We start from the raw sequence: 25,113 nt of genomic DNA, 5'->3' as shown, positions 1-25,113 counted from the left end.
TTAGGTCGAGTCCAACGGAATCGCTAGATGTTATTCTTAACCATCAGCCATTTAGAAGTTGGAACGAAAAGCTGTATGGCTACAGCAGTATCTTGAGAATGCTTCCCAACGTGGATGCGACCACAGATTACCTATCAGCCACATTGAACTTTGAGTTTAAAGGTGAGGTTTCCTTCAAGAACGGATTGGTCAGCCGACAAAGCTTACAAAGAGGGCGTCATCTCACTCTACACTGACAGTTCCAATTGGCTGCGATATTGGTGCGGGGGTTTTCTCCGAACAACTCAAAGTCGCCGTATACATCCGTCTTCCAAATTTAGCTGGGTTCTTTCATATACTCGGATAGCCAAGCAGCGAAGTAGCAAACCTTGCACCCATAACGTTCGCTCGGGTACCCGGTACAACCTTAGACACCTTTGAGGCAGTCAAGGTGTACCGGTCACTTGAATGTGACATTCTTATCGTTCTCAAGAAAATCCAATTCGTAATTGGTACTCTACGAACGCCTGCAAAATCACCAAGCAAATATGCCCGGACTACAACCAGAAAGAACAAAGTGTAGACGGTTTTAAGAGACAGCTACTCATTTCCTCTGCGAGTGCGGAACATGGGTTTTCGACGCTGTTCTGTCCTGCCCAACTTAGGGGCGATGTCAAAATGCTCCATAAAGGACATCAGAAAGTTTATTGATCTAACCAAATGGTTTTAGTGAACATTATGTAATTGGTTCCAGGAGTATGTCCATTGAAATGGCGTCTGAAGTGTTACTTGGGTCCACTTTCTTCTGCTGGGCAGTGCTGTACTGCGAACCGTATGTTTAAATATCACATGTATTTTTTTTACTACAGTACCACTGCCAAAAGAATTCTAAATATTGCGTTAGAATAAAAAAAAGGATAAAATCGGTAATGGAGCAGTACCCGTAAAGGTATAAAGTGAAGTGTACAAGTGATCTGTCCGGGTACTGTCGGGGTATGAAGAGAACCTGTCCCACACTACCCGTTCACGAATAAATAAGTAAAATTGGTTTTTCAATAAGGTATACTCAAACTAAACGGCCACTCGAGCCCATATTAACAGACCAAAACGACTATAACCAGTCACATATACCATTGCGACTCATCCTAGACTAATCGCATTTTTATTCCTTCAGATGTACATTTTCTTGTGTAAATGTGTTGAAGGTATTAAATTCAAAGCTATAATAATAATAATTTGGCACGAATTTAACATATACAAAATTTAGATTTGAGCTTCCATAACTACTGCAATAATTGGCAGCTAATTGTGCGCTAAATATGACTTTTAAGATATGAGCACAATTCCTGTGACAAACATTAATATATGTAGGTATGTCCTTACACACGTACATACATGCCAAAAATGTCAGTTGCCTGTTTGCATTGGAAAATTGGCGGTAGAACTGTAATAACAACAACAGAAGATTGAATATGCTGATTTAATAGAATTAAAAGACAATGCAGAGTAAAATTCAAAAGTTAGTTATCTCCAAAGTTTATCATCTTTTGAATTTGTTGAGTTTTGTTGTATTGCATTCAGACAAGTGTGTATGCTTGTTAAACATTTTTTTATTACATATATTTGGTGGTGTGTGATAGTCCTTTTGGGTACGATGCCAAGGCGCATATTCGCTGACTCTTTGCTCGATGACAGCAGGTACTTCGTTTTGTCCTCATTCACCATCAAACCCATCTTTACCGCTTCTTTTTTCAGTTTGGAGTAAGCAGAACTAACGGTGCGGGTACCTAGGCCATGATATCAATGTCATCAGCATATGCCAGTAATTGCACGCTTTTATAGAATATTGTTCCAGAGCGGTTAAGTTCTGCAGCGAGTATAATTTTCTCCAGAATCAAATTAAAGAAATCGCACGATAGGGCACCCTGTCTGAAACCTCGTTAAGTTTCGAACGGCTCGGGAAGGTCCTTCCCAATTCTGACTGAGCTGATGGTGTTGCTCAACGTTATTGGCACAGCCGTATAAGTTTTGCGGGGAAACCAAATTCAGACATAGCGGCATATAGTCAGCTCCTTTTCTTGCTGTCGAAGGCGTCTTTAAAATCGACGAAGAGGTGATGTGTGTCGATTCTTTTTTCGCGGGTTTTTTTCCAAGATTTGGCGCATTGTAAAAATCTGGTCGATGGTAGATTTGCCAGGTATGAAGCCGCACTGATAAAGTTCAATCAGCCGATTCACTGTGGGCTTCAATCTTTCGCACAATACACTTGACAGGACCTTATATGCGATATTAAGAAGGCTGATTCCGTGATAGTATACAAATACATACAAGGCAACGAAGAGATATTTCACACACACACATGTGGTCATCAGCCGAAGTTGTTACTCACACATACACATGTATATATAAAGCTCAATTACCAAGCAGGAGATACAGCAGTTCTAGAAGGCGAAACGTCTAGACTTTAGTAGAAATATGCGAATGAAGCAATGGAGAGTATAAAAGCCGCGCAAGCTGAGTAGTCAGTATTCAGTTTTGATTTAAGGACGCTATTGGTTGTGAAGTATAAGTGTTATTGCGAATTACGCTCAAAGTGGTCTTATAAAGACCATTTTGCATTATTGAATATTGGAGTTATTTATTCAACAGTTTAGCGATTCGAATGTTAGCAGAAGGTTTCAAATAAGCGGAATTTCACAAAATTCGTTACAATATATTATATACCCCATATAAGTTGTCATTTCTGCCCCTTTTTAACGGCTAGAAGCTTCAAATTTTATCAACACTTACGTTTACGTCATATATTGTTGAGATAAGTGATTCATAGTCATAGCTATTTCATGCAGACTTGTTGGTTTTTATAAAGTATAATTGCATAGTTTCTCAAAATATTCCTACTACCGAACCAGGTATGAATACGCGCCCTGTTTAATTTTTATAAAAAAAGTCATCAAAGTTTTCGATTAACAAAATAAGTAAATATAGACGCCTGCAGCCTTTGAATATATAAATACAAACAAATGAAATAAAACCACTCTTCAATAATTTTTGTTTTTACTGTTAACAATATTTGTTTAATGCTAATAATCATATTTGCAAAGAGGATTCTACCAATTAATAAACTCAACAAATATAAGGGTGGGTTAATTAAAATTAATTTGGGAGAAATTGCATATAATTTTGTAAAGATAAGTTGTGGGCGAAGATTACCTAGATCCATTCTAATACTTCGATTTGGAAAGGTTGAACTGGCCAGCCCGTGAGGATCTCACATAGATTAAATGAGTCCATAGGGTTACCAGAAGTTTGTTTAACGATCAAACTGATAGATAAACCCTATCAAAAACCAGGACCTTTTTTATAAAATAACTCCGTCCACTTGGCAAATACTAGAAGCTTTCTATGAACTATGTCACTTGCTGCTTCTATATCTGATATCCGTATTACTCCTACAAGCTGAAGTCTTTGCCTAGCGAGCGAAGTGCACGAGCACAAAACATCTTTTCCTCCTCCAACCCGCACTTCATAGATCTGCTATCATTAACTAGGCTTAGTTTGAAAGCATGTGATGCCAGAAGGCAGTATCCAGTCAGAATAGCCGTAATGAGCCTACATCCCTCTCCTTTTAACGATAAGAGTAACTTTGTTAGTCTAAGATTGTAATATCTGCACATGGTTTTTGTCACTTTACAGCCCTGCGCTTGGTTTCGCACCCTTCCTGCTTGGTCGATCCCGCCTAATCTGATTGGAACGTGTGCATTACAATCTTCGAGCGATGCACCCTGCTCATCCGCATTTTTATCCCCATCTATTCCCAAAAGCCCTAGGACCCAATATAGATATATTATTCGCTCTATCCCGATTTTTTCCAGGCATTGCTTACAGTGTAACACACTTTTAGATGTTGTGCTATGCGAGATTATTGCCTTAATTGCTGCTTGGCTGTCAATATAAAAGTCGACGCGGCTGCAGCCAGTGCTTGTACTGCTTTGCTCACGGCTACTACTTCCCGTCTGAAAAATACTACACTACTGGCAGTTTGTGGGATTTGTTTTTTCCAGTTCAGCGCAGTATACCTCAGACCTTACTCCTTCTATTACTTTGGAAGCATTGGTGTACACTTGTATCGCCCAGTCTGCAACTGAAGCCCTTGCGCCCACGTTCCACCTCTATTATGTTTCTAATAGTGCCATTGAAGTACATATGGAATGCGCTGAGTGGCATACAGTACATGCGGTGGTTCTTAGAGCGTTGTTGTTTTTAGAGCTCGCGTAATGTTAAATATTGATTGCCTGCATACCCCACTCATTTTTTCTTTTTTGTATGGCTGTCCACCAAGACTACTAACTATGGCAGTTAAGCAAAGGCTTTTCAATCGCTGTATTTACCCAATGAGATAGTGAGGGCGATGTACCCCACGTACACCCCAGCATTCTTTTACATGCATAAAATGCCGTCGAGGCCTTCCTCACAAACTTCTCCAAGTTGAGCTTTCATGAAAATTTACTGTCTAGAATGGTATTTTGTTTACAAGGTTTCTCCTGCAGGGTAACCCTTCTAAGCTTGGACCTGGTTCAATTTGCGACCTTATAAATCTTAGTAAACAAGACTATAACCGTCTTCTCTGCGTTGGCTGCCAACCCGATATAAGATGACCAAGTATGTATATCCCGAAACGCCCCGATCCATCAAAGGGCTAATTGTTGGAAGCCACTTTTCACTTGAGACAGTTGCAACGTCATCTGCGTAGGCCATAAGTTTGACCGGTGACTCATCGAACCGTCTGAGAATTTGATTGATAACTAGCGGCCACGCTCTGTGTCGTGGCTTTGAGCACTCAATTCGTGGTCTCATACAACCCCCATTGTGCAGCCGATCCATCTGGTTAGGGCTGGATATACTTCGTAGTATTTAATACCGTCCACGATCGCCCGTTGAAAGACATTGTTGAAGGCTTCGACGATGTCCAAGAATACACCTAAGGTATACTCCTTATATCCCAATGCCGTGTCTACCGCCTTGTCTTTGGTGCACGGGTGTTGTCTTGTGGTGACTAATTTTCCATCATTGTTGAACATCTATCAAGGTCTCAAGATTTTGAACAGAAATTATATTAAGCTAATGGGTCTTCAGTCTTTGGTATCTATATGAGGGATATTCCCGTCCTTGGTATTAAAACTACACGAGCACCCATCGAATGTTACTTTAAGCAATTCAACTATCCCACTGCTACTTTTTTACCATGACAGGGAATATGCCATCTGGGCACGCCGATCTCAAATTTTCACCGTCCATTCGATCTCGGTATCGATCACCAAGCTCGGCACTATCCGCTCAGTCATAGAAGTGTAAGTGTTCTCTGCTGGCTCTTCTGCATCATCCCCCGATGGGAAATGTGTGTCGAAAAGCACATCAAGGGACTCCTCACTGTTACGTTACCATTCTCCGTACTCTTTCTTTTTTAGACCATGAACTATATCTCCCCTTTTAATAATTTAGTCATCGAAGACATGGTTCGATTTAGAATTGGTTGGTTAGGGTCCTTCTGAATTAAAAAACGATCATATGTATTATTTATAATTGCTGTTTTTATGTACGGGTCCCTTTTTCGCTTTTATTTGAAATCCAAATCTATAAATAAAGTATCGGTTGTAAAGATGGAGGTTCGGGCTATTAACGATCCTTGAACAATTTTGGTCGTAGTGCTTTTGTTTAGCTATATTTTATTAAAATAATTTGTTAAAAATAAACGATTGTGAATACACAAATAAACCTATTTGTAGTATGGGACTATTGTGAATATTTGCACTGCATTACCGGCAGTTGCTACCATGCGCTAGATGGCAGCGCCTGTAAGTTTTAATTGACTGATAGAACCGCTGATTTCTGTTGATATTTGATAAGATACTTTTATATTGGTTGCGCAGGATGCGCACGGGTCCGGATCGTATGATTTATTTCTGCTAATAATTTATGAATTATTTAAAATTGTCGTTTCATACAATTTGAATCATCCTAATGCGTATACAAGTTATGTATGTATGTATCTATTTGACGCTTGAACTATGTACGGGTAAAAAAAGGAAAAATAAAAAAAGTTTGTTTGCATATTCATACAAACTTATATTAATATGAATATGAAATTTGCCAGCACTAAATTTTCCTGCGCTCAAACAAATTTTGGCATACAAATGTACATATAAAAATACTGTAATGCAAATGACATTATCTTTAGATACTGGCTGTGAATGGAGAATCTAAATATCGGTAAATGTGATTATAAACATGTTGATATAATGCTTTGAATTATGAATCATATATCTACATACATATACATAGATGATGACTCGCACAAAATAGAACAAAATGTTCAGGCACAATTTTTAAAGCGGGCCATTATCATTTGTTGGTGCTAAGCCTAACCCAATTGGGAGCACTAATAAAGATCAAGTCTCCATTCACCAATTTCCTCCAACTTAGTGCATATAGCTGGTAACCAAGCATGAGATACAATTGCTCTCGAACTGTTCGCGAAATGACTAGACCTTAGGAGAAATGGGCGAACGAGAAAACCGAGAATATAAAAGCAGCGCAAGCTGAGGAATCAGTATTCAGTTTGATTTAAACACGCTTTTGTGAAGTACATGATATTGAAGTACTTATAATTGTACTACTCCCAAAGTTGACTAAATAAATACTATATTGCAATACCGAATATTGGAGTTATTTATTCGACAATTCAGCGATACGAACGTTAGTAGAAGGTGGAAAAATATCAGAAATTCTCAGAATTCGTTACAATATCATCAGAAGCGCAAGCAATTGTACGTTCTTATAATAAATTGGGTAAAAGTCTAGACCAGGGGTGGTATCTCTGTCCGGAGGTATTTGCAGTTGAAGTTGGCAATTTTCATTTGGTTGTTGTGCACGAAGGGATTTTGCACGCATTTAATTTTGATCCCACCCCAATGGTGGACCAGCCAGGGTAAATTTTTAACTATTTTCTTGAGCCGCCGGTTGAAGAAATCAAACGAACGAGTTGTCTGAAGGCTCGTTTAGTTTCGAACGAATCGGAGATGTCCTTCCTAATCCTAATGTTGGCGACAGTGTTCTCCAACTTCTTTTGGCAAAGCCCTTTACCAACCGCGGGTATATTCTAAGCTCATTTAATACGAAGGGTTACCCTTATCCACAATTATCCTGAGATAGTCCCTGAAATTAAGCATCTTGCGATGGTACCGCATGCAATCCCGAACTTACCCGGTAGTAGCTCTTGACTGATCTTGAAATAAATTATTCTAAACTGATCACAAATGTATTCGAAAATTACATCGAATTTATTTCGAAAACAAAACCGAACTCATCCGGATATTGTCCCGAAATAACGTCGAAATTTACTCTAAATTATTCCGGAAAACAAACCTTAAATTGATACTAAATTAGTGTAGAGCAGCAACATCAGTTGAGGCGGCTCAGAAAGTGTTCGAGAGCACAGTTAACTTACCAATGCTAAACGGCACAACGACAAATCTCTCGTCTGAAGCCAAATATCTTGGCATGATACTCGGCTCCAAAGTAGGCTGGAAAATGAACCTTGAAGTGTGGGAAATCTCCATGCACGCTCCACTTACTTTATTACTTAACGCTTAACCGTTTATGCGAATATGCTTGTCTTTGTTCTTTGCTGCGTTAACTGGCGCCAATTGTTCACACCAAAGAAACTTAAATCGTTTTTCACCTAATGCTTTCAGCGAAGTGAGGGCCGCTCTCTTCATCTACTTCCATAGGCGGGTTCTGAGAAAAAATCTTTTCTTAGCTGGATCATCAACTTTCATTCGCCTAACATGGCCTAGCCAGCGTAAATCTTTTATGGTACTCACCAACGCGTTAAGGCCCGTAAATGTTTCGAAGAACACTTATTTCGATTACTCCCCGAGCCGCTTCAATAAGTGGCTTGTAGAGCTTGATTTTCGTTTGCCGAGAGAGGATTTTACTTTTCAATTGTCGACCTAGTCCAATTTGCGTCGTGCTAGGTTTAATTTTTCCTGCAAATTGGTCGCACGGGACCTACTTGTTTTATGCCGACTCTGAACGGCATCTGCAGGTCAAATGAGTTTTCACTAAGAGCTTTTCATGTCAGAAGTACACTCGGGGTGCTTGCCAAACTCTGCTGAGGGGAGACCCTGTTTAGAAAAACTGTCTTCTATGTAGTTGAAAAAACTTGTTCATAAACTTTTTATGTTAATTTGCTCGGGGCGTGAATCCAGGACCTTTGGTGTGGTAGGCGGAGCACGCTACCACTACACCACGGCGGCCAAAAAGTCAAAAGTCAAAGTTTATGGGAAATAATAATTCTTCGCTGGATTTCAGAGCTGATGTTGTTGTTCGTGTTAATGCTTGGTTCCCAAATAAACGACGTCGTTGTTCGCTGACAGCAGGTACTTCGTTTTGTCTTCATTCACTATTAAATCCATCCTTTCCGCTTCTTTTTCCAATTTGGATTAAGCAGAACTTACGGTGAGACTGCTCAGGCCGTTGCTGCACTTGTCCTAACCTAATTTACTTTACTTAGTTAATCAGTTTTTCTTTCTTTCGATATCGACGCTAAAGAAACGCCCGACCTTTCATAGATTCGGCTAGGCTCTCCTCATACCGGTTAGGTAATCCCTTATTAATATAACATATATACAATTTATATGTATGTGGTTGAGTCAACATCTACATCTTTTTTACAAAGTTTTTTCTAAAGTTATATTTTGCGACAATAAACCAATCCAATTACAATTTTTCATCCCTTTTTTCATATTTGGTATAGAATTATGGCATTTTTTTAATTTTTCGTAATTTTCGATATCGAAAAAGTGGCCGTGGTCATAGTCGGATTTCGGGCATTTTTTATACCAAGATAAAGTGAGTTCAGATAAGTACGTGAACTAAGTTTAGTAAAGATATGTCGATTTTTGCTCAAGTTATCGTGTTAACGGCTGAGCGGAAAGACAGACGGTCGACTGTGTATAAAAACTGGGCGTGGCTTCAACCGATTTCACCCATTTTCACAGAAAACAGTTTTCGTCATAGAAGCTAACGAGGATTGGTAAATTTTTGTTCGACTTATGGCGTTAAAAGTATTCTGGACAAATTAAATGAAAAAGGGCGGAGCCACGCCCATTTTGAAATTTTCTTTTATTTTTGTATTTTGTTGCACCATATCATTATTGGAGTTGAATGTTAACATAATTTACTTATGTACATACTGTAAAGATATTCAATTTTTTGTTAAAATTTGACTTCAAATTTTTTTTTTTAAGTGGGTGTGTTTGTCATCCGATTTTGCTAATTTTTATTTAGCACACATATAGTAATATGAGTAACATTCCTGCCAAATTTCATCATGATATCTTCAATTACAGCTTGCCAAACTTTTAAATTACCTTCTTTTAAAAGTGGGCGTTGCCACGCCCATTGTCCAATATTTTACTAATTTTCTATTTTACGTCATAAGGTCCAACCTACCTACCAAGTTTTATCGCTTTAGCCGTCTTTGGAAATGAATTATCGACCTTTTTGGTTTTCCGAAATCTTCGATATGGAAAAAGTGGGCGTGGTTATAGTCCGATTTCGTCCATTTCAAATAGCGATCTGAGATGAGTGCACAGGAACTTACATACCAATTTCATTAAGATACCTCAAAGCTTACTCAAGTATCGTGTTTACGGACAGACGGACGGACGGACGGACATGGTTAAATGAATTTCTTTTTTTGCCCAGATCATTTTGATATATAGAAGTTTATATCTATCTCGATTAGTTTATTCCGTTACGGATTACCGTTATTCGAACAAGTATAAAAATAACGCAACATTCATTCGATGTCGGGGGTTACAACGTACGCCGGGTAAAGCTAGTATATCTATAAGTTGCGACACGTTCCAGCTGACGAGATAAGCACCGAACGTGACTGATTAACTTCATAAGCGCAGTTAAAAAATTTTAATTTCTTACGATTCATTGCTTAGAATCACGTGGGACAAAAATTGCTGTCACAGCAAAAAATAATAACTACAACAATGAGTGGCGAATAAACAAACCCCTTGGAAAGCCCGAACAACAAAGCAACAAGCCACCTGTAGAATTTGCTTGATTTGTGCGAATTACGCTTTCGTTCCATTTAAGAATCAACAAGTTGCTGAAGTTTTTTTTTGTTCAATGCATTTTTATTTTAATTTTTGCGTCATGAGGTATGTTTCAGAAACTACCTATTTGCTTTATTGCTTCATTTACTGTACTCCTGAGCATTTATTTTGTAATATTTGAAAAGTAATTGGGGTTTTTTTTTTTGTTTGCTCACCTTTTAATGCAGGACAAATGCGTTTCCAAATACTTATACAGCCACAACGATGAAACTGTCCCAACGCTAATTCCATATAAAAAAGTGGTAGGCCACCGAACAACAACATAACACAATAGGGAATCAGAAAAGCACCGCCACCATTTTGATAACAAATATAAGGGAAGCGCCAAACGTTACCCAAGTCCACGGCGAAACCAATGACTGCCAATAGAAATTCCGCTTTTTGACTCCATGTTTCACGATTACGCTCTGTAACCGAGACGACAAGAACACGCTGCGCAAGAGAAAGTAGAAATAGAGAACTTATTTTCTTTATGTCATCTGTCTTAAAAATATTTTAGTGTAAACGTGTCAGCATCTCTGGGGCTAGAGGAAAATTCTACAACGCGCCCGAGAGGCCAAAAGCCTGGAGATATTTTATAGCATAGCATTCAATGTGGTCATATTAAATTGTTCCCGAGATGGTCGGGTGTGCACCTTAATGGTGCTAGTTAGCGGAACGTACCGGATTTGTATCCGGCAAAGGACCATCCACATAGCTAAGGCTCCCCAAAACCTTCGGGGAGTGTCCTCATTGCTACAACAACAACATTCCCTCTAGTGATACGACCACTCAGGTGCAGAAGAGCTTGGCCTCGCTTGGTGCCTCTAACGAGACTACACTATGCCATATCCAATATGCATGGCACCCTAGGTCGTGAATGAAATAAAAGCCTATTCTGTGGGTACTCACCGCCATGCTCGCCTCAAGAGCTCACTGAATTTTGTAGGGCCTAGTCACCAAAAGTTGCGCTAGACCAATCATCATACCATATAAATGTTCTCCAACCCCGTAACCTGGTTAATCTTAAGACTGGTGTATGATTGCAAGGCTTCCTCAGACCACAAAGCTTGCTAAACTACTTTTAAAAGCGGTTTACTTACCTCATTATTGGCTAACTTAGGCGCGAGGGGATCGGTAACTTTGGCGGGCGTGGCATTATCAGCATCATCCTCCGGCGAATCATCCTCGTTTGGTTGCGATGACAATTCCTTATTATTCGCCCAAGAGGATGACATTGCAGCAGCTGCTGCTGCTGCTGCATTATTACCAAATTCTAAGCTACTGTTTTTACTGCGATCCATTTTGTGAAGGTGCGATGCGGTTTGCGGTGGTGTCAATTGGTGATGGCAGTTTGTAAATGCATTAAATGGGTCCGTCGGAAGCGTATGATGATGGACATATTAACTATAAGTTGTAGATATGTGAATGCATAAGAGGCGATGTCAGATTACTTCAGCCGTATCTCCCACATATTTGCGTTTTCTTCCCTTTTTTTCTGCGAACCCCTTAAAAGCTCATTAGGTCTAAGTGCGCGTGTGTGCGTTTCAGTGTTATTTTACATTATTAACAGCGGATTAAGTTAACTGTAAAAGAGTGAAAAATGCATAAATTACAATTATTCGCATTATTAATATATTTATATGCCATATGCTAATTATCAATACATGCGCGCACAAATACAAAATACAAATATGTACATTAGGGTGTCCCTTATAAATCAATACAAAGATTTGCTCTAGTCTAATCCCTTCAAACGTTAATAACAAGAGCAAAAATATCACATATAAAGGGCATCGCGGGTGTCATGTTGCACACCCAGATGAAAACTGGTATCAACTCAAAAAACCGCAATGTTCAGAAAACGCGAAAAACTGACTGCTCTCCCATATGTGACAATGTGCATAATTTTTGTTGTTCACATCTCATTTTCTCGCTTATTAGTGGAATCGTGTATACAGTAGTCATAGCTTCATAGTTTCAGTTTTTGAGTTAGCTCCCTTTTGATCTAGGCGTGCGATGTGGTGTGCAAACAGAGAGAAATCTTTATAGGAACTTATGTTTAAGAAACTAGTCGATGCACAAGCTCTTTTCTTGTACCTTCCGCGACCGGCTTGCCCTTTGACTTGAAGACATTGACCAAAGTAAGCGTGTGAGTGACTTTCATTTAAAAAATCACTTCTCAGAAACTAACAACTCGGTTTTTGGCCATTTCGCAGAACATATTATCAAAACTTTTGGTTTTTTTGTATGTTATAGTTTATATTATAGTTTATAATATACAGTCTCCCTAATGTAGATGGAAACATTTAATCGAAACGCGTTTTGTATTTATCTTATCGGCCGAAAAGCCCCAAATAATTACAAACCTGTTTTTTACTTCCTTTATATTAGGACGGTTGAATGTTTGTCCGCGTTTCATACAAATCTTGCCATCGATTTTTATGTGACTTCTCATTGAGCTACAAACGTGAAACTTTACACGTAGATTAGAATACCGTGAAAATGCAACAAAAGGAAAACCCGTAGGTGGCGCACGGATCGAAATAATTAGATAAGAATTTGAAAATTTTCAAACCAGATTTTAGGTAACTTCTCGATGAGCTAGGGACTTGAAATTTCAAACTTAATTCCGAGGTCGATGACAGCCGATGACACAATACAAAAAGTTTCGCTAGGGGGCGCACGGACTGAAATATTTAGAAAAATTAAATGGAACGGAGGGAATTTTGGGATTGAGACTAAGAAAATGTAAGAAAAGGAGAAAATAAAAATAAAATAAAAAAATTTTAAGCACTTCCTTTATATAAATGGACAAAAATCAGCGAAAAATTCTCCTTATATAAAGAAATATTTTTGCTAAACTTTTATTTTTAAATTTTGACATAGAAATTACAAAAATATTTATGAGAAGTAAAAATATAAAGGGGGCAGTTGATTGACTAATAATTTCTCCTTTCTATGTCAAAATTTAAAAATCAAAGTTTAATAAGAATATGTCTTTATATAAGGAGACATTTTTCGCTGATTTTTGTGTGTAAAGGAAGTGCTTAAAATTTTTTTATTTTATTTTTATTATTTTATGCAGAAATACAATCGAAGTGTTTGCCAAACCCCCTTTGTATTGTTTGCTTTTAATTGAAAAAACTATTTTCTAATGTTTGATTTTGCTTTGCCTTTGGTGTGGCATGCGGAGCACGTTATCACCACAACACAGCGCCCACCACACGGCTTCCGCGAATTTTGTGTTGTTTTGGCACTTACATTGCGTTAACAGCTGATTTTTAAAACACATGTCATCATGGCTGTTCTCTAAAGGAATTTGCATATAAACGCCTTTGGCATGGTAAAGGCTTGCTAGAAGTAAAACTATGTTTGTTTTCGTCGATTTTAGGATTGTTGAATTATATACGAATTGCAAAGGGTAACAACAAAGTCTTGTGATATAGATACTAAGGAGGCAGTTGAGCTTCTACTCCAATTACGTCGGATCTTTTGACATTTAGACTATCGATTCTGATTTCTTTTCCGACTGTTTGGAATCGGCTGCATTGCGAAGGTCGATCACTGAAAAGTTTCAATGAAAGAGAGAGGGCGATGAACCCCAAGTACACCCCAGCAGTCGTTTACAAGAATAAAGTGCCGTCGAGGCCTTTTTCACTCTCTCTTCCACGTTGAGCTTCCACGAAAACCTACTCTCTAGAATTATTCCTAAATATTTCGTGCAAGGTTTCTCATGCATGGTCATCCCTCCTAGCTTAGGCTTGGGCCAATTTGGGACCTTGTGCCTCCATCAAAGAGCTAATCATTGGAAGACACTTTCCACTTGTGACAATGGCAACATCATCTGCGTAAGGTGTAAGTTTGACGGGTCCCTCATCGAACCGTCTGAGCAGTTGGTTGATGACCAGCGTCCACAGCAGAGTTGTTAACACTCCGCCCTGCGGCGTGCCTCCGTCCACTGATTTCGTGGCCTCATACAATTCCTATTGTGAAGTAATTTTCATGCAATTTAACATGCAGCCAATCCATCTGGTTACGGCTGGATGTACTTCATGAGCATCCATGATCGCCCGTTTAGAGATATGGTTGAAAGTCCCGGCAAAGTCTAAGAAGCCTCCTAATGCATACTCTTTATATTCCAGGACTTCCATAATAGATTTTATGTATACATCTATCAAAGGTTTTGAGTAGAAATGATGTTAAGCTAATGGGACTGTAGTCATTGGGATACATACGACCGATCTTCCTAGCCTTTGGTAGGAAAATTACACGAACAGTTCTCTAATAGTGCGGTACATAATTCAGTCTTATGCACCCATCGAATTTTATTCCAAGCCATTCCACTACAGCTATGCTTGAAATTCGCAGCATGGCTGGGAATATACCCTCTGGGCTCGACGATTTAAACATAGATAAATTCTTCACTGCCTATTCAATGTTGGTATCGATCCCAAACCCGGCACTACCCGCTCCGTGATCGCAGTGTAAGTGCTCTTTGCTGGCTTTTCTGAAACATCTCCCGGTGGAAAATGTGTGCCGAAAAACACCTCAAGGGACTCCTCACTATTACGTGAACATTCCCTGTTGTCTTTCTTTATTAGTCCCTGGACAATTATTCCCTTTGCTAGGACTTTCCTCGACCCCGATGTTTCGCTGGAGCACTCGATGTCCGCACATAAATTTTGCTTCTACAGTTTCAGGAATTTCGTCCAGTTTGTTCACCTAGGGTTTCTAAGGGTTCCTCCCTTCTCTACCCTCTTTAGGGGGATGCTATAGCTGATATACGCGTAGTAGCAGAAGGATGGTATAGCAAGAACCATCCAGTCATACCTTGATATGTCACGTTCAGAGCTCAATGTAACATCAAGACCATTTCTGGACATTGGGCCAACATATGTAGGGACACTTCCCCTGTTGGTTATCTGCAAGAAGCTGTACAATTGTATAGAAATATAAGTTTTTAATCAAGCAGGATTGAGGAAGGTATCCCAAAGTATGGTATTCTATCCCCACTTTTAATTAGTTTCTCAAAGCATTTGCAGGCACTTGACTTGAATAAAAGACAAAGCAACACTGCTGATTAAGTACAACGATGATTTTGTGCTGCGTGTCACCTTATCATCCATACAGCTGCAGCAAGATTGGGTTTCTAATATATTGAGACGTACCGCATGTATACCCATGAGACAGTGCCCTGTCAAAACCCCAATGACCATTGATGGGTGAGCCTTAGTGAACCCAATTATTTCAGCAGACCTCCTGCCATCCACTTCGGCCAGAATGATCTTGCTACCATGCAAGACGTAGTGTCCGCCCAACGTTTGCTGAGCTGACTCGAGGCCCAGCTATGGAAGAGCAATCCACAGGTGGAATCCCGAAATCCCTACAGCCATCTTCATCCGGTTCAGTTGTACCGATTCGGGCTAAGAGATCCGCTTGACAGTTACCCGGAATATCACTATGGCCCGGGACCCAGATAATCTTAATTGTAAAATAATTCGATGCAATCGCGAGTGAGGTCAGGCACTCCCAAACCACCCTCGATCGCACTGTAGTAGAGCTCAAGGCCTTTATAGCCGCTTGGCTATCAGAGTAGATGTTAAACTCCCTAACCGTAGTAGCACTGGATAGCATTCCATCCACCGCATCCTTAATCGCAGCAACTTCCGCTTGGAATACACTGCAGTGATCAGCCAACTTATACTTGCGGCTTACATTTATCTCTTGACAAAAGACCCCCCCGCCAACCTTTTCGTGAACAAGTTAACCGGTCCCATGCCCCAGATAATTCCTCTTCCGCACTCCTCCATCGGGGGAATGACTGGGGTGAAGGTTGCATAGGGAGCGGTTATCGGCATGCAATAGTCCGTCCTGTCCGGGATAAATTTAAAACTAGTAAGAAGGCTAGAGTGTCCGAAATCAGAAAGCATATAACCCATATCACGAAGCCTAACCAACGACGGGGCCACGGCTGCCTTTCCCGCAATATCTACTGGATTTATATTCAGCATGACATTCAGTTCCAAGGTAGGTGTTGTTCTCAGAGAGCCACTGATACCAATCAGCGCCGTCCGTTGCACTGACACTAACATTTTGGAGGTGCTCGCCGTATCCAGTGCTTTCCACCAGACCAGCACCCCATAGAGCAGAATCGGTTTGACCACCATCTCATAAAGCCAGTGTACTACTCCTGGCAAGAGCCCCAATCTCTTTTCGTTAGCTCCCCTGCAGGAGTACAAGGCAACCGCGGCCTTCTTGGCCCTATCTTCCACATTGTGCCTCCAGGACAGCTTCTTGTCCAGAACAATCCCCAAATATTTAACCCTGTCAGTAAGTACCAACGGTACCCCTCCAATCGAAGGAGTTCTGAAGTCGGGTATCTTATATCTCCTTATTCCTTGGTTTAACTAATACGAGTCTAGAAAGCATCTCCCTGGAGAAGTTGATTTTTCAACTGCGAGTTCGGGGTATTTGTCTCTGAGAACGGGGCTCACCGGAAAATTGTTGGCATAGTAATCTGACGACTTGTTTTTTATGTCTCCGATGGCCTCTTTGAGCTTCTATTCTTCACACGGCTGACTTCTTGAGTGCCGAATTTCGTCATAGTACTTACGGATATGACTTCTTAAGTTGGGGTCTCTTCAACCAGATGTCTGTTGGGATTCCCCCGGTTTCTGGGTTCAGTCTGCAGTTTATTTGTGTGCTGTTGACACTCGCACGTTTCTGGGAATTCAGCAGTAACTGTTTGTTCTGCATTCTATTTCTGTATTTTCATAAGAAGGCATCCCAGAGCAGTTCTGGGTACGGCATTTTGACAGGACTACAGTTGCCCCAGTAGGTTTAGGCTCGGCGACCATATTGGGGACACGTAGCATACAAACGGCCGGCCAATTGCTTTATAAGTAGCTATGCGCATTTCTTTGTCTTTGCTCCAAGTGCTGTCGGCAAGGGACTTGAGGATTTTGTTATGGCTCTGAACTTTAGGTACAATTGCGGCTGCATGCTCGCCAAAAGGTAGGGCTCCATCGAACGTCACACCAAGTCTTTTTTAGTGTAGGACAGTCGGTAGCGTAATACTATCGACGTGGATATTCAATATGGTCGACATTTCTTTTTCCATGATTTATTCGGTGACAGTGCCAAATTTCGCTAGGTGAAAAAACTTGTAAGAGTAGTTTATTCAGTAATCTTTGCCTTTTTTATACAAAACTGTTATAAAGGGAAAATTTTAGGTGTTATGGTCTTACTAAAAAATTAAAGGTCAGCTTTTAACATTTATTTTTAATTTTTTCTTGCAACTTTCTGGTTTAAATTTAGACCTAAAGTACCAAATAAGAACAAGGTTCATATCAGGCAGATTTTTACTCGTTCGGAGTTATAGAAAAACTGATACAGCGAGGAATAATTTCTACCACATAGGACATCGCCATTTTAAATTCGCCAGTTGAAAACGGTGGGGTGCAATAACACCATACGCAATAAGGCCATAGCCGTTATTTCCAATTTTTTGAGAAATAACAGCATATGGCGTTATTTGCAATGCAGATTGGGAATAATCGTACAGATTAGGAATAAAGGAAACAGATGGTTGCGCATCCGATCCAAACCGAATTCTTACCTTTAACGAATGATAGAAAGAGACGGGGATGATGAAATTAATATAGTTAGGTAGAAAATCAGGTGATCTTACTTACTTACTTAATTGGCGCTTAACCGTCTAAACGGTTATGGCCGTCCAACAAGGCGCGCCAGTCGCTCCTTCGCTCCGCCAACCGGCGCCAATTGGTCACACCAAGGGAGTTTAAATCTTTGCGACCTGGTCCTTCCAACGGGGTGGGGCCGCCCTCTACTTCGGCTTCTATTGGCCGGTTTCGAAAGAAACACTTTCTTGGCCAGAGCATCATCTTTCATTCGCATAACATGGCCTAGCCAGCGCAGCCGCTGCGTTTTAATTCGCTGGACTATGTGGATGTCTGCGTATAGCTCGTACAGCTCATCATTAAATCTTCTTAGGTACTCGCCATCGCAACGCCTAGAGGTCCATAAATCTTTCGAAGAACTTTTCTCTCGAACACTCCCAAAGCCGCTTCATCTGCTGTTGTCATGGTCCATGCTTCTGCCCCATATAGCAGGACGGGTACGATAAGTGACTTGTAGAGCATGATTTTCGTTCGCCGAGAGAGGACTTTACTTTTCAATTGCCTGCCTAGTCCAATGTAGCATTTATTGGCAAGATTGATTCTTCGCTGGATTTCAGTGCTGATGTTGTTGTTAGTGTTGGTTGCACCGCGGCATTCTTCATCGTACCAGTTGTTTTTCGCGGCCACCGGTAACCAATTTTTTCCTCGGCGGCAATACGAAGTGCTTTGGAGATATGCTCCCACTGCTCCTGTAATCCTTCGGGCTGAGTTGTGCTCTCAGAGAGCAGGTGTGAGAGTCGAGTTGCGAAATCATTGGCAGTCTGTTGTGATTGAAGCTTTTCGACGTCTAGCTTTCCTTGTGTTTTTTGTTCCTTGGCTTTAGCCACGCTGAGGCGGGTGCGTATTTTAGCTGCAACGAGAAAATGGTCCGAGTCGATGTTAGGTCCTCGGATCGTGCGCACATCTAAAACACTGGAGGCCTCCCGTCCGTCTATCACAACGTGATCGATCTGATTGCGAGTATTTCGGTCAGGAGACGGCCATGTAGCTTGATGTATCTTTTTATGCATGAACATCGTGCTGGATATGACCATGTTTCGAGGCACAGGCAAAGTCAATCAGCCTCAGTCCGTTAGGAGAAGTTTCATTGTATAGGCTGAACCTTACGACTGTAGGGCCAAAAACGCCTTCTTTGCCCACCCTGGCGTTAAGGTCGCCAAGCACGACTTTTATATCATGACGGGGGCAGCGCTCGTATGTGCGTTCTAATTGTTCATAAAAAGTGTCTTTTACCTCATCGTCTTTCTCCTCTGTCGGCGCATGGGCGCAGATGAATGATATATTAAAAAATTTTGCTTTTCTTCGGATAGCGGCGAGACCCTCGTCCACAGGCGTGAATGCCAGAACTTGGCGACAAAGTCTCTCTCCCACCACGAATCCGACGCCGACACTGCGCTTATCCGCATGGCCACTCCAATAGATGTCACAATTTTTGATTTCTTTCTTCTTTGCTTCGCCCAACGCATTTCCTGGATGGCGGTGATGTCAGATTTTGCTTTGACGAGGACATCAACCAGCCGGGCATCTGCACAAATCTCATTCAGGGAGCGGACGTTCCAGCTGCATGCCCTCAATTCATTGTCCTTCAAACGTTTGCCATGGTCGTCATCAATAGAGAGTGTATTTATCCGAGGCTTGTTGGTATATTTCATTGGAGTATGGTTTTACGTGGCGGGTCCCAAGCCCAGCGCGCAACCGCGGGGGTGACAATATTACTTGCACGTTTATATAGCGAGCCGCTTGCTCCAAGACAGACGCCCGCTTGCAGGCGCACATAGAGGTGTACATATGTTTAGCGGCTACCCAGAGGATACTTGGCCGCATGCGACCAGCAGTAGTGAGCTGCTTGAACTGCATGCAAAAGAATCGCTCTGGCAATTCCCAGGTGAATGGCGGTCAGAAGCTTTCCCCACTTTCGTGGACTTCTACACACGGCTCCATCCTCCATCAGGTGATCACATCTGTTTATAATTTTGACGCTTAAGCCTAAGATATCATACTTTTCATATCCACAATGCACGTGTTTTCTGTTAATTGTCAAGTATAATCATTGATCTCGATTGAACAAAAATGTTGGGCAAATGAAAAAAAATTTAATTTTCGAATATGTGCTAACCCGCCGCGCTGGCAGTCCGTTCCACACAATATTATATTCTTTAGATATAAATTTTGGAAAACGCAATAAGACCATCATGATGTCTTTATTTCCCTTGACATTTGAAATAAGGCCATATCAAAATTATGGCTTTATTTCCAATTGCAACGCAAAATAAAGCCATTATGGCCTTATTGCGTATGGTTTTATTGTACCCCACCGTTGAAAACATGTAACAGAGATTGAGGGCGAACTAGTATTGGTTCCGAATGTACTAGCAGTGCTTTAGTTCACAACTAGACATTTTTCCTATAGGGTTAGTTTTTAGTACATATCAACGGCTTTGTGGAATATCACCCTATCTCGGACGCCAATTCGAAAACGCCCTATATAAATAAGAGTTAGTTCGAAGAACAACCTATTTTAAACATTTTTTTTTCATAAACGCCAACCTAATTACAAAATGTTTTGAAACAAATTCTTTTTCTTTAAAATTCTGAGCTAATTCACAAATTTTCTGAGATAGGCCATTGTCAAAACGGTTGCTAAGATAGGGTGTTACTCCAATCAGCAATCGATTTAAAAACTTTCTACTTTATACTTCAATGACAATAGTTATGTTCGGTCCCTGATATATTCTTTAATGTAAATGCAGGCCAATGTCAATGTTACTTCATGTAAATTATATTTTTGACGTTCATTTTGTATTAATTATTATTGTCATGTAATCCAAGGTCTTGTTTTTTTTACGTAGTCAACAGACTGTTTGTAAAATATGTGAGATTGAAATGTCCGCAGCAGCTAGAGTTAGTGCGGTAACTACCGCGTACAGATTCTTCGGCCAGGATAAAAACATAGGGAACTTCAATGATGTCACACCGGCCATTTTCAGGACGTATTGCATCTTTTTGAGTTTTAATCCACCATGGTCTACCATTTAAGCATTAATATTGTGGCGAATTTTAGCATCACTAAGCTGTTAGTAAATAAAGGTACAAAAACAAAAACATTAAAGCAAGCTATACTTGTGTACATGAACACATCAATCATCATTTATACACATCCATAGAAGGCGACGAAGAGATATCTCACACATACACATGTAGTCATCAGCCGAAGTAGTTCATCACACATACACACGCATATGACTATGAGAAAGGCATAAACTATAAATATACAAGTATATAGCTGGTAACCAAGCAGGAGATACAACAGTTCTAGAAGTTGAAATGTCTAGATCTTTGGAGACATATGCGGACGAGACAACAGAGAGTATAAAAGCTGCGCAAGCGGAGGAATAACTAATCAGTTTGATTTAAACACGCTATTAGTTGCGAAGCAAAGTATAATTGTCCTACCCCCAAAGTAGTCTAATAAAGACCATTTTCAATACAGAATATTGGAGTTATTTATTCGACAGTTCAGCGATTCGAACGTTTTCAGAAGATGTATAATAACCAGGATTTCCCTAAATTCGTTACAATATGTATCATCAAAAAATGATCATCATTGAAGCAAGTGCGTGCAGCTGGAACACCATTGAACCTAACCAGAGCGTATATCAACTACATTTGCGGGCAGCAGATATAGTTATTATCAATGGTCACATTCGGTCAGATATATCTCGTTGGAAAAAAAGGAACTTTGCCGACTGGCAGCCCTATTTCTATATTTATTTTCCGGAATACCCGCCGGTCCGCCTGCACACGTTTCTCTTTATCAACGCACATGTGTGAGACAAGGACCGCAATCTTCGATATGCACCAACATCCAATCCCTGACTGTCAGAAGGAGCTACCATAGCTTCGTATGATCGATAACGGAAACAGACACCAACTGTCAAGCTCTACTCCAAAAAAAACGGCTAAAACACAAATCTTTCCCACTTTTTCCCATAACCAGCTATTCATTTCAGTTTCATCATTATTGTCTTGTTGGCAACTCAGAGAGGTGAACGGTGGTGTCCAGCAATATATCGACAGCCATTTGATCCGGTGGGAGTTGGTGAAGTAGTTGATAAGCGCAATTCAAAGCTTTAAAGCTTCACAGTTTCCGCAACCCAACTGTCAACCTCACCTACGCGATGGTAATCCTGTTAGAAATATTAATGTATTGTGACGAATATTAGTGACACTGATACTCATCACTAGTCTGATGCTAAGTAAATCAAGCCACAACAACAATAAAGCAGGCAGTCACTTGTATCTACATAAACGAATCAATCATTATGTCTACCCATATGTCCATACAAGCAGCGAGGAGTAACGCACAAACACATGTATATATCTGAGATACTCCCAAAAGAATGCAATCATTTATGCAAGTATCACTCACATATACACGCGCATGGGCTTTGCGAGAAGCTATAAAATCGTGCATCTGTAGTTATAGCTGGTGAACGAGTAAATTTTAGAAATAGAAGCGCCTAGAAGTATGGAACGAGGAAATCGAAGAGGATAAAAGAGCGCAATCTGAGCAATCAGCAATGAGTTTGATTTAAGCACGCTATCTGTCGAGAAGTAGTAGTATTGTGAAGTACTTGAATAAAGGCCATTTTGCATTATTGAATAGTGGAGTTATTTATTCAACAGTTTAGTGAATCGAACGTTAGTAGAAGGTTGCAAATAAGAGGAATTGCACTAAAAGCGTTACAATATCATACACATATTTGACAAACGAAGCTCTGGCGACCCCAACATCTTCATGAAACTGGGGGTTGGGGATTGGATGACCTAGAAGGTTCAGTTAAAACGTTTCCAAGATGATCAAGGTAATGGTGCTTGTTACCGGAACATACCGGATCTACATCCGGCAAAGGAACATCAACTTAGATACCAGTGGCCAAAACTATCGGAGAGTGGCTACATCGCTACAACAACAACAGTTGGTCATTTCTTTTCATCTTACTAGGCAACTGGACTTTTAATGGCAAATATGAATGATACAGCTGTCGGTTTACTTTCAGGTACGTATTCAATTTATTGTATAACGGCGCCATGTCATATCAATGCGTCACACGGTTTGCAGATATGGATGGGAATGAAACTCAGATAGTCCTAAATTTTGTTTCATACATTGTGGGTGCCAAATGTATGACTAAACTTCAAGGAAATTCACAGAAAAAGCGAAGAGTACAGGAGAGGACACAAAGTGTTATCAATATAAATATCTCAAATTGCGGGCTTAGATGGGTGCATTGTAGACACTAAAGGCACCAATGAAGACTACGGTGGCGGTGACTTATACTTCGATATCTCAAAATATTTTCGGCAGGTTCAAAATACGGATATCAAGCAAAACGTGGTCAATATGCTCATTGTTGTTGTTGTTGTTGTAGCGATAAGGTCAGTACCCAAACATTTTGGGGAGTGTTATCGATATTGATGCTCCTTTGACGGATGCAGATCCGGTACGTTGTGGTAGTAAGCACTAACCACCTCGGGAAAGATTTGGTATAACCACATGAAACCTTCTAGGCCATACCGCCCTCCCACCCCCTAGATCCACGAAGAACTTGGGGTCGCCAGAACCTCGGCTGCTACAGAAACAGGGTTTTCTACGAGTAGATGAGGTTGACAATTGAGTTGGAAAAGCTATAATTTGCGTTGGAATCTCCCTGAAAGGGTGCGCTACAAAACCTCCTGAATAAATTTGGTATTTTAGTCGCTTCTTACGAGACCTGCCGCGAGTTTGTTCTAAGCCCCCTAACCCGCTGGGGGTGTCAATATGCTCGTATTAAGAAGAAATAGCTTTTTTACACGTCGAACCTCTTTCGACTGCAGTCAAGAGATATCCAACGTGAACTCAGGTAGGTCCAAAATCTGTCTATCAAATAAAAGGTTGTGATGATGCTCGTAGTAAGAACGAATTGCCTTTTTCCATATTTAACCTCTATGACCGAAGTTCTCCGATGAGGACTGCATTTAAGGGCACTCTTTACAAGGCCCTGAACCAACATAAATCACGCTATGTAAATTTGATGTGGAATTTTGAAAATATTTTTTTGCAGTAGCTCAGACAAAAAACTGGATCATTAAGTTTTATTTACAAGCTAGACCACACGTTTATATAAATGAAAATGATTATTCTGCACCCAATCTATGCCTAACAAGACCCAAAAGTAACAACAAAAGCAATAAAACACAGCTGAAACATTCAAATTCACTATCTTTTCACAGCTAACATACACGCTCGCCACCGCGCGGCTAAACGCTAGAACCAAAAAAAAACACAAGGAAATTTAGACTTCGAAAGGCTGCAATCGCAGCAGACAGCAAATGACTTCGCAACTTTATTCTCACATCTGCATTCTGAGAGCACAACGAAGTGCAGGAGGATATCTCTTAAGGACTTCGTACTTCCGCCGACGAAAAATTGTTTACGAACTATCACGGAAAAACAACTGAATAATGAAGAATGCCGCTTTGCAACCGAAAGAAAGGGCGCCGCCTAAAGCGTTGCGTTAAAAGCGACATAACAAGAAAAGTGTGTGAACGCATCAGCGAATTGAAAATGACAACGACGCCTTTACAGAAAGAAGAGGTAGAAAGGTGTGAGTGCGAGGAGGTTGATTAAGCTGGTGGCCACAAGGAATAACGCCTGCAAATTTTACTAAAAAATTCGGCGATAGGCAAAGGGTTTTAAGCACAGGCTAAGCTCCTGCAAAACGAATACAGCAACTTGGTAACCGATGTCCAGTCGGTGCTTAGATTTAGAAGGGAACACTTCTCCGCGGTTCTAAGTGAAAAGAGGGAAGATGATGAACCCAAGCTCAAAATCGAAGCTAATGAAAACAAAATAGCAATAATCAGATTGCAAAACAATAAGGCGCGGGCGCATACGGAGCTTTCAAATACGGCGGCAAGCAGTTGGTAAGAGCATGCATAAACTTCTATGTAAAATGTATGCCCGACTATTGGAATCCAAATGTTCTTTGTCCAGTTCACAACAAGGGAGATCCTGCAAACTACGCCAATTATTGCGGAATCACCCTTAGTATCACATATAAGGTCCCACATTTCACACAAATTGATACTCATCGTGAATCGGTTAATTGGAACTTATCAGTGCGGCTTCTGACCTAGTAAATATACCATCGATCAGTTTTTCACTACCCGCCAAATCTTGGAAAACTCCTGGCTTTGTGCATATATTTTTCTACAAA

At 40.5% G+C, this 25,113-nt stretch overlaps 1 protein-coding gene across 2 annotated transcripts in view; it reads right to left on the bottom strand.

Moving 5' to 3' along the window:
• Positions 1 to 25,113, bottom strand: part of SerT (Serotonin transporter) — a 258,831-nt gene that overhangs the window by 43,032 nt on the left and 190,686 nt on the right. For both annotated transcript variants that reach the window (XM_067772402.1, XM_067772403.1), the window contains 2 exons: positions 11,255 to 11,737; positions 10,328 to 10,604 (listed from right to left, as the gene is read on the bottom strand). In XM_067772402.1, coding sequence (XP_067628503.1) covers positions 10,328 to 10,604; positions 11,255 to 11,455 — 478 coding nt within the window. In that variant the 5' untranslated portion in view covers positions 11,456 to 11,737. The remainder of the gene's footprint in view (positions 1 to 10,327; positions 10,605 to 11,254; positions 11,738 to 25,113) is intronic.

Source organism: Eurosta solidaginis, chromosome 3 (assembly GCF_040869045.1).
Source record: "Eurosta solidaginis isolate ZX-2024a chromosome 3, ASM4086904v1, whole genome shotgun sequence".
Lineage (NCBI taxonomy): Eukaryota > Metazoa > Arthropoda > Insecta > Diptera > Tephritidae > Eurosta > Eurosta solidaginis.
Note: the sequence above shows the minus strand (reverse complement) of the source record. Positions and strands in the feature narration are given on the sequence as shown.